The sequence below is a fragment of the Cyanistes caeruleus genome, chromosome 9 (assembly GCF_971803275.1).
Source record: "Cyanistes caeruleus chromosome 9, bCyaCae1.hap1.1, whole genome shotgun sequence".
Taxonomy (NCBI): domain Eukaryota; kingdom Metazoa; phylum Chordata; class Aves; order Passeriformes; family Paridae; genus Cyanistes; species Cyanistes caeruleus.
Window position 1 is genome coordinate 1,560,148 of NC_141709.1, and position 14,720 is coordinate 1,574,867.

The following is a 14,720-nucleotide window of genomic DNA, read 5'->3' on the forward strand; positions in this document are numbered from 1 at the left end:
GAGGTGTCTGCGGCAAGCAAGCCGTTAAAGGGAAATCGCCATAGCGATAAACGACGGATGGCGGCCAAACCACCGGCCGCAAAGCGCCTGAGGAGCGGCGCTGCCTCCGCTTCCAGGGACATTTCAAGCATCGGCGCTCCCACGTGACAGCTCCTAATATTTTTTTTAAATTTTGATCAGGCTTCTCTGCGGGCTGCCGGGCGCTGAGGCCCGAAGAGGGTACACCGCGCGGGGGCTGCCGGGAGTTGTAGTTCCGGGCCGGACGGGATCGAAGCGCGCGTCTCCGGCCGCCATTTTGCGGGCGCCCTGAGGGGTCCGTGAGGGGCAGCGGGGCTCGGCTTCACCCCATGCTCGTGGGGGCGCCCGAGGTGTGTCAGTGTACATTTATTCCCATCGTAGGAGCAGGGGCCGAGCAGGGAGTGCTCCTGGGAAACGCTCAGGGAATACAGGCCAGGTAGCATCTGGAACAGAAGAGAGGAGCCTCCGCTTGCACGGGACCGGGAGAAGAACACCTCAGTTGTAGCAAAAACATGAGGCGTTTTGTGCATAACCCGGCCCAAGTCCGCCCATCTGCAGCTTTGGTCTTCACACTGAGGCAGGAAAACCTTCCTTGCGCCTCACTCCTGCCATAAACACCCTGAGGATCGGGGTTCTCCGTGCCGGGAGCGGGGTGGAGCAGCACGGCCCGGCCCAGGGAGCCCTGCGAGGTGCAGGTGGGTGAGTCAGGAGTGTGCCACGCTGGAAACGTGCACATGTCAGGACTCTGAACGAGAAAGGACAGCTCAACCCGCGGGGAGGGTGTGAATCACTGCAATCCCAGCAGCAGCAGGTCACAGCTGCTGTTTTCCCCAGAGCAGCTCCAGCCTCATGACCCGGCCCTTACAGAGCTGTGGGATGACGCGCCTGGAGTCAGACAGCAGTGGAAACCCCTGGAAAGTCTTTGTGTGTGTTCTTTCCCTGATTTTTCACCCTGTAACTTGGTGCCTTCGTTAACACCTGACACTCTGCCCTTCTGAAATTCCCAGAGGAGTGGAAGCAGCCCTGCCATTTTAACCAGGTCCGGGAGCGCCTCTCCCCCTCGGGGCATTTGTCCATCCCAACAACACAGCCTTAGCCACAAAGTACTTGTTGGGGACAGCCAGGATCAGAGCATCCATCCATGAAGCACTAGAAATTCAAACAACTGCTGATCTGGCTGATGAAAGAGATGGTAAACATTCATTACCCCATTGCTGAGTACTGCCAGCCACAGCTCTTGGCCTCAGCGCTGCCACGGGGTATGGCTGGGCCTGTCTCCGTTGTCAGCCTCCATTGTGCTCCCTCCTGGGACGGGAATTCCTGCAGCAGTTCCTCTCCCTGGGGACTGGAGAAGTGTGATCCCGTTCCCAGCCAGGGAGTAAGCACAGCTTAGAACAAACACGGCCCAAGAGCTGTCACAGAGGACACATCATTTCAGGGGAAGCTTCGCAGTGCTGGGATCCTGGAGAAAAAGCCCCTTTGAGTCAGTGCCCACCAGGTACGAGCATCCCCCAAAAGTGCCTGGGTCAGCCAGACAGGGGCTTGATGTCCCCTCCTCTGCCGTACCCACATACCAGCGCTTGCTAAGCTTGTTTCTCAACCACTGATGAGCAATATGAGTCAAAAAATGACAGATTACCCAATCTCCCAACTAGAGCCCCTAATTAACCCAAAACCCAGTGGCCTGTGGGGTTACCAGGGAGCAAATATTTGTGTGGGATTCTCAAAAAGCACTGCACCTTTGTAGCAGGGTTTTTTTTTTGCTTCCTCTTGGCCAAATTTCTCATGGAAAACCCCAGGACGAAGCGAGCTGGTGCAGTTCCTGTGAAGCCGTGGTGCTGGATTTGAGCTCACCCTGCATCCCCTGGGCAGGAATAAAACCTGGTGCTTGGCACCCCAGGTTGGGAAAGCTGGAGGAGGCCACCCAAGGGACACTTCCTGAGAAGGTGGTGCTGTTTGACCTGCACAGCAATGGGGCAATGCTTGTCCATTGCACTCCAACCCTCCAACAGGCTTGGCTGTAGAGTATCCCCCAAAGATTTGGGCATTTTAGGGCTGACTTTTTAAGAGACACCTGATCCTGGGGTACACCCTAGGCCTTTGCCTTTCAGCACTTTGCAGCATTTGTTTGCTGCAGTGGCAAACCCTTCTCTCCCATTCATCCCTATCTGCTCTTTACAAAGGCTTCTTGTTTTCCCAAGTGTTGCCTTTTTTCTTTTTCTTTTTTTTTTTTCCCCCCACGTGTGATTTAATTCACACAAACTCCTTCCTCTTCTGACTATTGATCTTGGCTCCTTACTGGTTAAAATAAAGTAAATCTTTCATAAGCAGGTTCTGACAACACAACTTTTGTTCCTTCCAGACACAATTTCCTGTTTAATTTCCTGACCGTTTCTTACTTGGGAAAGGAAAAGCTGTAAATTGCAAGATTGCTTCAGAGACCTTCCTCTGACTTCAGATGAACTGTTAACCACTTGCAGGAGAGAATCCAGCAAACCAGCACAAAACTTGTAAAAAACCCCTCATTTTCTTTTATATCTTCTGCGATTCGCGCCGAGAGGAAAGCTGCGCAAAAAATAAAGGTTGGAAACATTTTCCTTGGAAAATCAAACGGGAGCAACTCCACCTCCAGCTGAGCAGGTAATTGCACTTTCATCACTCAGCAAACCGCCTGTGACACACAGACTGTGCTTCTGTGGTCCCAAATGTGGACATCCCCCCGCACGGGCTCTGATTCCCACTCCCACACTCCTTCAAATCCCGGGAGATGCCGAGAGATTCCCACGGTCACAGTGACCGGCTGATCCAACGGGACATTCCCGCGGGCGGGGTCACCGGGAATGCTGCGGGGTAATGAACGCCCTTAGGGTTAATGAAGGTGGGCTGGCGCCGGGCAGCTCTTGGCACGCAGGGACACGGTGACACCCGGCTGGGGCTGCATGACCTGCAGCAGGAGAGCTCAGATCTCCAGCCAGCCCTGCCCCAAAGAGCCCTGAATCCCGGCACGGGTGGCACAGTGCCACGGCTCCCAAAAGCAGGATGGAGCTAGCAGCACCTGGGACAGCCCCTGCAGGACACAGGTCTCCACCTGGCTCTGAGCCCCCTCTTTAGAGGTTCAAAACCTGCAGTGTAAGATGAAGAAAATGGATTAAGGTGGGAATGTCACTTTTGAGAGCATTTGTATTTCGGTTTCTCATTTCACGTGGCTAAATTTTAACTTTGCCTAGAAATGGGAGATAAAACGATTGCTCCAGCAGGGGTGCCCAGGCAGGTACAGCAGGAAGCTGCAGCATCTCCTGGCGCTGCTGCAGAACCACAGAGCCTCTGCAGGACAGCAAACACTCTTTCCTACGCCAGTGCTTGGGAGCAGATGGAAAATGGCTTCCTGGGGAAGGGATCCACCTTACCCTAGCCTGGCTGGCAAGTGTTCCAGGCACAACTTCAGCAGCACCTTGGCAATGCTGTGACAGCCATGCAGAGCCACTGGTGAGCTTCTCTTGCCATCTGATGGGGCTGATGGAATGGGGAGAGTCCAAAGGCTGCTGACAGCTGAGACTGTCAATCCAAATTAACTCTTGCTCTCGTGATGGAAATGTGGGACCACATGGGGTGAACCATGGTGGGTGCCTTGGTGCCCTTGGTGCTTCCCAGCAGCTGCTGTTTGAGCCCCCCTGGGAAAAGAAAAATCAAATTTCACTGCAGAAACTGAGAAACGGCAAAACTTTGCAATGCAAGCATAAAGGTTTTTTTAGCCTTTATTTCTGGGAAGACAGCGTGGGCTGAAGCTTCCCCTTCCTTCTTCACCCTCTCCCCCTGGGGTGAGGGGAAGGGCTGAGGGGAAGGGCTGGGAAAGCACCTGGTGCAGGCCAGGGCTGGTTTCCTCTATGGCCCTGTGCAAATCAAGGCCACAGTGGGGGATGCCACAGGCACCTGGTCCAGCAGGCCAGAGCATCCATGGCTTCCTCAGCACAAACCCAAACCTGAGACCCACCCCCACACATCCCTGGGGCTGCAGGGTGGTCAGAGCCCTGGGCAGCAGTGCCAGGAGCATGGGAGGGTGGCACAGCCCACACAGGAGCATCAGCACCTCTCCCAGATCCCAGAGGTGGGGATGAGGGACCCACAGGGCTGGCCAGGCACACACAGGGAACGCCACAGGCTCAGCAGCTTCCCTTCCTCTTTCTGCCAACCACTAAAATAGTCCCACCTGGCTCCATCCCCTCCCTGGCAGGGAGAGGTTAAAAACAGGGAGAGGGGCCAGGGGGTGGCTGGCAGCAGGAGTGTCACTCCTCAGGGACTCACATGCTCCAGGAACAGGCACCCGCTCCCAGGACGAGCTGGTGTTGCAGGGAGAGGCACTGCATGTGTGAAAAACACCACTCAGCCCCAACATCGCTGCTCTCATGTGGGCTCCTGCTTGGAGCTCCAGGGAGATGCTCAAGGGAAGAGGGCAGGGGGGGCTCCTGCTGTGAATATCTCCTGGGAAATTGCTGTTTCCAGACTCAGGCCATGCTGGGTTTGAACAAAGGCTTCTTTACTTTACTAGGCAAATGGGAAGGTGAGCACAGAGGATCCTCTCGCAGCACACCAGGCCAAGACAGGGAGTTGCAAACTCTTTTTGACCTGTGCACACCAACTTTTTCCCCAGCTACACTACCTAGAAAAACCAACAGCATTTGCATACACGGTTTCATCCAATATCCCCCTCCCCATTTAGAGAACAAAAATATCTCTATGGCAGAAACTAAAAACTTTGTTAGAAGCTCTGGGTCCCCTCACACTCTGTGTCCCAGAGCTGCAAGGGGAGGGAAGTGGCTGCTGTAGGGGGCTCAGGGTGGGGCAGGTTGGTGCTGGGTGCTGCCCTGTGGCTCCAGCCACCACCCCCTTGAGGGGACATTGCTTTCACCCTCTGGGGTAAAAGTTGGGTTTTTCAGTGTTTTGCCACCTGCAGCTCTTGATGCCTTTCCACCAGCTGTGGAAGAGCTGGGTCAGCAGTTCACATCCCATCCCTACTGCACACATTTAGGGCTAAATAAGGGGGAACAGTGAGAAACCACTTGGCAAAGCTTTGTTTTGGAGCCCCAGCCCTGCTCTGCCAGGAGACAGACACCTGTGTGGACCCTAAGACCCTCCTTGTTCCCAAACCTCAGTCTTCACCTTCCAGCTTCTGTGACAACCCGTGCTCAGGTCCCACAGGCAGGTTTTATTATTTTATCCCCCAGGTCTGGTTTCCTCCCTGCATCTCTGGGTTAGAGACGTGCCACGTGCAGCTGAAGGTTGAGCTGAGCTTACCTGAGCAGCTGAAGTTCGGACTCATCCCACCCTGGAGCACCCTGAAACTGGCAGAGCACATTGCTGATGTCATTTTTGGCTGTAGTTTCCTCGGGGTTTTCTTTTTTTAAAGCAGATTTAAAAAATCCATCTCTTTACTAGGTGACAGCTTGACCCTGGTGGAGTTCTCTTACAAAACAGGCCCCGCTGACCCACTGCCCTGGAGCTGGCCAGGCCCTGGCTGGGCTGCCTTGTCCCTTTTTCCAGAGCCCAGAGTGGGTGGCAGGGAGGGTGTTTTGCCAGAGGGATCCATGCTGACCGTCAGGGAATGCCAGGAGCGAGGGAGCTCAGTTTCACAGCCCCCCCCACGTGCTGTGTGTTCCAGAGGTCACATCCCTGCAGGCATGTGTCTTTCCACATCACATCTCTCCTGCCCCACATCCTCAGCCTTCCCCTGCAAGAGGCTCAGCAAATCCCAAACAGTGCCCTGAGTCCAGTGTGGGCTTCTCAGACCCAATCCCAGTTTCCTGGACTGCTCTACCCAGCTCTGAGCAGGGTTTCTCCAGCAGCCTTGGGACTGCTCATCTCAGCTCAGGAAATCTGAGATGGGAAGGGGGAATGGGAAGGGAGATGCCTGGGAGGGCTGGAGCAGCACCGCACTCCTCCATGTCCAGGTCCTGCAGGGCTCCCAAGACAACCAGCCCTGTCTGCCCCAGTATCCCCCCATGGGCTGGCATCATCCCAGTCTGTGCTGGGAATCCAAACAATCCTGAAAGAGGTGATTGCAGGAGAGCAGGCACAGCCTGTGTCCTGGGGCCTTTTAAGGCAAGAGATGATCTCTGGACATGGAAAAATGCAGCAGCTGGAGCTGCGCCAACCTTCCCCCTCCCTGAAAAACATTCCTGTGGAGGGAGGGTTGGGCTCCAGGGTCAAAGGGGGATGGCTTGGCAGAGACACCAGGCCCAAGGAGCCATAGCTGTGCTGTGACATCCCTGCAGGGACAGGGACCCTTAGCAGAGTGTGCTGCTGAGTTATTTTGAAGCTGATTTCTGCAGCACAAGCAATGGTCCCGTCCCGAGGGGAATCGGACACAGCAGTGGTGGGGATGCAGTGCCTGCCGTGCTTTTGATACTCAAATATCTCCAGTGGAGGTGCAGATCAATCCCAGCTATTTCAGCCCCAGCCTGTCACCTTTCCAGCTTCCTTCCAAACAACTTTAGCTGTGTATTCCAACATTCGGAGGCGACAGACACTAAACAAATCCTCAGTGGGGTCCCTTTGCTAAGGGCAGGGCAGAGCCAAGCCTCAGCATACCCAGTTTGTAGTGCCACGGCACCCAGCTCCTCATCCCTGCCTTTCAGCAGAGGCGCTCCAAGCACTCGCCATCCTCCAGCCTCTCCAGAGCCCAGTGGCACTTGGGGACACCTAACTGTGAGGTGAGGGAGATCTTGTGGCCCGGAACCCAGAGAAGGAATTTCCATGCTCACACAGGACTTCTGTATGCTTGACCTTAGCTATTGCTTATCCCTGCCAGGAGAGCTCCCAGGACGGCTGAAGGATGACTCCATGGCACAAGGTCCCCTCCGAGCAGCAGGGTGACGGTGACGTGGCGGATCCCGTGGGGACAGCTGTGCAGGCAGGAGCGTCACTGCCCTGCGGCAAAGTCTGGGCCACCGGGGCAGGGCTGAGCTGCCCTTCGCACCGTGGGCGGTGCCATCACACGTGGCACTCACAGCTGTCCCCTCCCAGGGACACCGAGCCAGCACAGCGGTGGCCTCTGCTCCGTCCCAGACCCTGCTGGGTTCTCACCAGGTGGGTGCCGAGCCCTGCGGGGCCAGCACCAGAGAGATCCCCTGATCCGGGTGGGCACCCCGTGGGGGGCTGTGCTGGCATCTCCCACAGGGGTTTTGCTTTGCTGGCATCACCCAGCGTGGCTCAGGAGCTCTGTGAGTCACTGCCCAGCCCCAGCCTCCAAAGGGCACTTGCTGCCCACAGCAGAGGAGTTTGAAAGGGCACACCAAGTACCCCTCACCTCTGTCCTCTCCACTGGGGTTTCTGCGTGGACCTGAGCATGTGGAAGCAGCCTCATGCTCCAGCCCAGCCTGCTCTTCTTGGTCCCCAAAGCATCACAGATGGGCACCAGAGCCCAGGGCCAGGTGACAGCAAACCTGCTGTCACCAGCCACAGCGAGAGCACAGCATTGTCCTGCCCCTGGCATTCCTCTTCTGCCGTGGTCCTGGCACTTCTCAGAGCAGCGGAATGGCACTCTGCCCTCCCAGCTTTTTCCTCTTGCATACCCCAGCTTTACTCCATGACTTTGGGAGAAGGACATTTCGTTCAAAATCTCAAGTTCCCAGGCCCTGGGCACCAAGTCAGTGCCAGCAGTCACAGGAGCTGGCAGCACTCCCTGTCCCCCTGGGCGCTGCCTGGTGCACATGGAGGCACGTGCATGGCTCTGTGCAAACCGTGGGGCTGGGGGCTTTCAGGGAGGGCAGCTAAAACTGAGTCCAGCTCCATCCTGGCTTGGAGCCTGCTTGGCATGGGGTACCTGCACGGGGCCAGCAGCTGCTCTGCCCTGCCGAGCAAGTGCAGTGATACTGCTGGAGGTGGCACTTTCAGATGTCACTGTGGTGTGGCCCAGCCTGAGGCCCCCCAAAGGCACAGCGGCAGTGTGGATGTTACCTGCTGCTCTGCACGTATCTGGATGAGGTGGGATCTGTTTGGAGGGTCTCCTGTGGCAGGCTCTGGGGTGAAAACAACCAGCAGCTCTTTGCCTGTTGCTGCTGTGACAGCAGGGCCGTGAATGGCCCTTCCCACAGCACAAACAGGGCACTGTTCAGGCTGCTTTGCCCCGGGCCGAGGCCTCTCGGGTGAGGCCAAAGTAAGCAGCTCCTCAGCAGCAAGCACCTCTCCGGGGCTGGGAAGGCTCTGACCTGAGCACAAGCCAACACATACTTAGGGAAAACACCTCTGGCCTCTGTGAAACCTCCCTCAATATGACCCTGTCCCCTTGCTGCCCATGTCGAGTGGCTTTGAGCAGCACAGGAGATGGATGTCCCTGCAGAGCTGCACCTCTCCAGCCCTGCATTCCTCCTCCTGCTGCACTCTGGGCCAGGGTAGGACGAGCTGCAGGGGAAGGCTGCCCTGTAGCATCACACCCACATTCCTCACCTGCCTGCTGGAGCCTGGTTTGGCCAGAAAAGCAGGAAAGCAGGTGCCTCGCTGGACCACGACAAGGAGCAGGGCTTGCAGATGGGCTGGGGTCACGCTCCCAGCAGCGAGGCTGGGCTCACACAGGGATATCCAAGCACAAAGAAGCCCTGGCTAAATCCCATCGGCCGGCTGAGCCCGTCTCGGCGGCTGCGTTTGGGCTGCAGGGGCACAGCCCTTTAGCCACGGTGTGGGACCACGGCCGGAGCATCCTTCGCAGGGCCAGGCAGAGGCGAGACAGCCCCCAGCACTGGCAGCAGTCCGGGACAGGGACTTGCGGCTTTCGGGATGAGCAGATCCCAGCACGGAGCCGCGGCGTGCCCTGAACCCACCCCCAGAAGCTGCTGAAGCTCACACGGAGCGGGGAGCGCAGCCCGGGGGTGGGAAGGTGACCCCTGTCAGGCGTGCCGGTGCCAGGCACTGGGACCCAGCCGCGGGATCTGGCCCTGCCCGAGGCTCCTGCTCCTGTCCCGGGGTCCTGCTGCTGTCCCGGGGTCCTGCTGCTGTCCCGGGGTCCTGCTCCTGTCCCGGGGTCCTGTTCCCGTCCCGGGGTCCTGTTCCCGTCCCGGGGTCCTGCTGCTGTCCCGGGGTCCTGCTGCTGTCCCGGGGTCCTGTTCCCGTCCCGGGGTCCTGCTGCTGTCCCGGGGTCCTGTTCCCGTCCCGGGGTCCTGTTCCCGTCCCGGGGTCCTGTTCCCGTCCCAGGGTCCTGCCCGTGACCCGGCTCCGGCCGGGAGGTGGCAGCCGCGCGCGCCCCGGCGTCCCTTGCGCCAGCTCCGGGAGCGGCGGCGCGGCCGGGCCGGGGCCGCGGAGCCTCCCCCGCCCGTCCCGGGCCATGGAGCCGATCCCCGGGCGGCGGTGGCAGAAGGTGCTGTACGAACGCCAGCCTTTCCCCGATAACTACGTGGACCAGCGGTTCCTGGAGGAGCTGCGAAAGAACGTGCACGCCCGGCAGTACCGGTACCGGGCCGTCGTCTTCCAGTCGGGAGCGGTGGTGCAGCAGCTGTGCAGCGTCTGCGTCTTCGTGCTCACCTGGTGGTACATGGACGCCGGGATGCTGAGCCCGCAGGGGCTTTTCGGAGCGGCCCTGGTGTCCTCCCTGCTCGGCTACGTGCTGTTTGATGCCGTGGATGGCGGGGCCGGGCGCTGGGCGAGCGGGCGGACGCGCTGGGCTGACCTCAAGAGCACGCTGGTGTTCGCCGCCTTCACCTACGGCTTCTCGCCGGTGCTGAAGACGCTGACCGAGTCCATCAGCACGGACACCATCTATGCCATGTCGGCCCTCATGCTCCTGGGTCACCTCATCTTCTTCGACTACGGCGCCAACGCCGCCATCGTGTCCAGCACGCTGTCCCTCAACATGGCCATCTTCGCCTCGGTGTGCCTGGCCTCGCGCCTGCCTCGCTCCCTCCACGCCTTCGTCATGGTCACCTTCGCCATGCAGATGTTCGCCCTGTGGCCCATGCTGCAGAAGAAGCTGAAGGCCCGGACGCCCCGGTGCTACGTGGGGGTGACGGTGCTCTTCGCGCTGGCCGCGCTGGCGGGGCTGGCCACCGTGTCCAGCGTGGGCGCCGTGCTCTTCGCCTCCCTGCTCCTCGCCATCTCCTGCCTCTGTCCCTACTGCCTCATCCGCCTCCAGCTGCTCAAGGACAACATCCACGGGCCATGGGACGAGGCTGAGATCAAGGAGGACCTTTCCAGGTTCCTCATGTAGGCCCAGCCCAGCGGGAGCCTCTGCTGTGAGCAGCGCAGAGGTCCTGGCTGGGGGTCAGCCCTGTGGGGGAGGACACCTGAGCCAATAAAGTCTCTCACAGCAGCAAGAACAGCTTTTGTGCTCCCCTCCGGATCTGTTCCCACACCTGACTCGCTTTGGCGAAGGAAGGAGCTGAGCCCTGCAGGGGGAGGAGGCAGCTCTGGCTCAGGGTGCAGGGGATGGGATGTGTCCCACGGAGCCCTCAGGACCCTCAGGGTGTGCTGGGGGCTGCCAGCGCTCCCCGGGCAGGGCTGCAGGGCAGGGCTGCAGGGCAGGGCTGGAGGACAGGGCTGCAGGACAGGGCTGCAGGACAGGGCTGGAGGGCAGGGCTGGAGGACAGGGCTGCAGGGCAGGGCTGCAGGACAGGGCTGCAGGGCAGGGCTGGAGGGCAGGGCTGGAGGACAGGGCTGGAGGACAGGGCTAGAGGACAGGGCTGCAGGACAGGGCTGCAGGACAGGGCTGCAGGGCAGGGCTGGAGGGCAGGGCTGGAGGACAGGGCTGCAGGGCAGGGCTGCAGGGCAGGGCTGCAGGGCAGGGCTGGAGGGCAGGGCTGGAGGACAGGGCTGCAGGACAGGGCTGCAGGGCAGGGCTGCAGGACAGGGCTGGAGGACAGGGCTGCAGGGCAGGGCTGCAGGGCAGGGCTTGCTGAGGTCGCTGTTGCTGCTGCTGGACCGAGCAGGAGGGCGGCTGGAGCGGGGGCAGAGCCCTCCTCAGCTGCAGCCCGGCCCTTTGCGGGTGCCAGGACAGCCTCCCACCGCCGCCAGACACCACACTGCCCTAAATCCCTCAGGAGATGGGGGATGAGAGGGCATCACGCCTTCCTCTCCTCCCTAACCCCTTCCCTGAGGCAGATCTGGCCTTGCTGCAGGGCAAGAGCCAGAGGGACGGAGCTCGGCAGAGCCCCCGTGGGTCACCCCCAGGTGCTGGGGACATGCCAAGGGCTGGGTCCGTGCGGGTCCCGTCCGTCTGTCCGGCGTCCGTCTGTCCGGCAGCGCTCCCAGCACAACAGAGGGCGCTGCCGGCAAACGAGTCCCGCTGGAGGCCTGGCCCGGACGGGCAGCCCCGGGACCTCCCGGCGCTCTCCCGTGAGCAAAGCCCTCCCGAGCCGGCGGCAGCGGAGGGAAGGGACGCCCACAGCCTCTCCCACCTCCCAGGGCTGCGTTTGGAGTTCCTCTTTCTGCTCCGTTTTCCCCATCCCAGCGAGGAGGCGCTTTCCACGCGTTCCTTGGACTTTCTCGGAAATGAGCAACCCCCGGCGGAGTCCCCAACACCTCCGGTGCTTTGTTACTGCTCTTGCCAAGTGTTAAATGTTGCTGTGGTCGCCGTGGTAACGACTACATCTCATTTCGCTTTTAATTAAAAGCTGTAGAAGTTTGGAGCCCGTGCTCAGGTCTCGCGGGGAGCACAGAGCAGCCAGATGCTCGGAGTCACGATGACATTTTGTAGCTCTGCAGAAAGGTTTTTGCACAAGGAGGTTTCCCAGAAAGCTGCTCAGTGACCCCGCTGTCCCATCTGACACTGGGCTGATGCCAGTGTAACGCTGCCATCCCAAACACATTCACAGAGCCCATTGGTACAGGGGCAAGGCTGGAATATAAATCAAAAATAACTCAAATCCTGGCTGCTTGGCCCCTGGCTATCACAGCAGAGGCTGCAAGAAAGAAGAGTTTCTGTTGCACCCGCTCCTCCATGGGGAAGTATTTTTCCCCAAAGTGCCTTTCCCAAATTGCCACCGTCAAAAGCAGCTGTGGATTAGGAAAACTGCACTGACCACTCAAACATTTCAGGTGGCAGAGATGGGCACGGGCTGCTGCCTTCCCCTCAGCTGGAGCAGGGACCTGTGGTCACCTGTGTAATCCGGGGACTCTGATGCAGCAGGCTCCATCCACCAGCTCCAGGGAGATGCTGCTCTGTCCCACCCAGCCCAGCCCCAGCCCTCTCTGCTCTGCCCCAGCTCCTTCATCTCCTTACAACGAGTCACAGAATTCCAGGATCAGATCAGAACAGCCTCAGTCTTTGTCCAGAGACCTCCTGGGGAAAGGCTCAGCCCTGCCCTCACCTGCCCACAAAGACACCCTGCCCACCCTAACCCGAAATGAAAACACAAATCCACAGCCTGGGATGGACAAAGGGACCTCCAAGGAAGGAGGAATGCAAAAGGGAGCCAGGGAGAGGAGAGGAGGAGATAAAGGGCAGGCAGGGTTTCCCCAGGGCTTCCCGGGACAGGTGCTCTGCAGGGCTGTTGCTGTTGAAGCTGCTGTATAAATGACCATCACTGGTATGTGTGCATGAGGTGAGAATATCCTCTACAGAACAGGATTTTGCCATAACTCTACACCTGTCCAGTAGAGTTGGGTGCCCTTTGGCCATTTGCTACCTGAGCAAATCCTCGCTGAGACCCAAGAAATGGGTCCTTGGCTGGCGATGCAACAACACTTCATCAACCAACCCTAAGGAGTTCAGTGTTCTCTTGCACTCCAAGTTTCTATCCTTTAAGGTTCAGCCCACTCAGATCAGTCCTTCCATGGGAGGTTTTTTTTTGATTTGAAGCTGGCCAAATGCGAGTAGCTGTGAAGTGGCTGGGGATCAGCCTTGCTCCTGGGGTGCCAGCTGCAATCTCCATCTCCAGCTTTGCTGCAGGGAAAGGCCAGTGTCAGGCACCCACACGTGCTCCCACCTGCAGGACTGGGTCTGGGAAGCCTGTGAAGAACAAAGCTCGACTCTTTCATCAGGAAACCAAAAGAGGATTCTGGTCCTAACCCATGCACTGCCTCGTAATGTCACTGGTGCAGCATCCTGATGTTAAAGAATGTGCCAGGCTTTCCCAGCTCCTGTGCCTTTCTACTAAGGAGATTTTAGAAACAGCTACACCCATGGATCCTGGAGTCCTATTTCCAACAATAGTTTTTACCAAATATTTCCTAAGAAGGTAAAGATTTGTGCAGAGGATTTACCACCACAAAATGCCTCAAGAAACCAGTCTGTGTCTTCCAGCCTAATGTGTGGAGGCCAGCAGGCAGCGGGGAGCTCAGCAAAGCTCCTGGCTGGGAGCTGTGGGCCATTGAGCTAAAATATCACCCACCTCTCATCTGCTGCTGGTACCTTGCTGCAGCACAGAGGGATTGCAGGGAGAGCTTCCCCCAGCACAGAAGAGATTTTGTAAAATTCAGTCATGAGCAGAACCTCCTCAAGAGCTCACCAGGTACGAACACCGTCGCTTCTGTTGCAGACCTGAAAGTGCTCAGTTCCTGAACCCTGCTGAGGTGTTTCTGCCTCAGCACCTGGTGGGTTCCATGAGTGAAAGCTACTCGGTTTTTGGGACAGTTGTTTACTGTAGGTCTCCATTTATCTCTTTCTCAGGGTGCTGGGAAGCACCTCACCCAGTCCCAGCAATTCCCAGTTTAGCACATGCAGCTCAAAGTGACAGCAAGGTTTGGGGTTTTTCCCCACTTTTTACTACACCGTTGCTGTTTCTCTTTCTGCTCTACCAAAAGACCAAGTCTAAGTGAGAAGAATGAAAAATATCTCTTAAGTCTACAGCTTTCTGGGCTTGCATCCTCTTCTGTTTTGAGCAAACTCAGTGTCTGGTATTTCTCAGCTCATGCAGCTGGTTCAGCAGCTCCCTGGATATTTTAGAGGTCAGCAGGACCTAAATCAGCTGCAACAAGAGGAACTGCCTGAATTCAGCAAAGCTGTGTCACACCAGGCTCGAAAACAAGCCCAGGCTGGCTGTCATCTGGCCCCTTGTCCACACAAAGTGATCTCATGCCCTCCCTGCCCATCCTGAGCAGCAGCACTGCAGCTCCCTCTCACCATCTGCTACCCACAACGTCTTGTTTGGGCCCCTGAAACCCCAAGCTGGTGCCTCCTGACTTCCCTGCACGGTTTGTGAGACACCCCCCTTTGCTTTCCTGTGAGGAAAAATAGCCAGTTAAACCCATCAGTTCCCCCTTCTTTCAGACTGACTCTTTGTAGACTTCTCTGGCACCCAAAACAAGCACTAACATCATCTAAATCCCAGATTTTCTCTTTCCCACAGGGATGGACACATTTGGAATCCCAGAGGTAGCTACTTACAGCTGTTTGAGCCCAGATGCTCCAGTGAGGTCGGCCTGCAAGGAATTCTGAGCTTTAGCTTGAAGAAAATGGTCACAACAGCTGCAATTTATTTATAATTGTGCAGATTAATCAGTCTAGAGACTGTCTAGAGACTGCTGCAATCTTGTCCTTCGAGTTTCCGCTCGGCCAGGTGCTGCTGCTGGTGCTCTGGTCAAGTTTTGGAACTCTGCTGGCTCTTCTTCCTGCTAATGCTAAGCTCAAACCATTTACATGGAACAATCCTGGTGGTGAATGAATTCAGGAGCAGTGCTGAAACTCCTGCACAACATCCATCCCTCCCTCCACAACCCTTCACAGAGCCCAGGGAATTTCTCCCACAAGGCAAGAATGTCTCCATGTGAGAAAAAGTGAG

At 57.8% G+C, this 14,720-nt stretch overlaps 1 protein-coding gene and 1 long non-coding RNA gene across 2 annotated transcripts; both read left to right on the top strand.

Annotated features, from left to right (window-relative positions):
- Nucleotides 1-295: 295 nt before the first annotated feature.
- On the top strand, nucleotides 296-10,321 carry PIGC (phosphatidylinositol glycan anchor biosynthesis class C). The gene is made up of 3 exons (XM_086842350.1): nucleotides 296-713; nucleotides 2,381-9,088; nucleotides 9,202-10,321. The coding sequence occupies exon 3, from the start codon at nucleotides 9,332-9,334 to the stop codon at nucleotides 10,208-10,210; it is 879 nt and encodes a 292-aa protein (XP_086698476.1). The 5' UTR covers nucleotides 296-713; nucleotides 2,381-9,088; nucleotides 9,202-9,331; the 3' UTR covers nucleotides 10,211-10,321.
- Nucleotides 2,573-14,715, top strand: LOC111932666 (uncharacterized). The gene is made up of 2 exons (XR_015273935.1): nucleotides 2,573-2,658; nucleotides 14,289-14,715. It is a non-coding gene; the product is annotated as an uncharacterized LOC111932666 (long non-coding RNA).
- The last annotated feature ends 5 nt before the right edge of the window (nucleotides 14,716-14,720 follow it).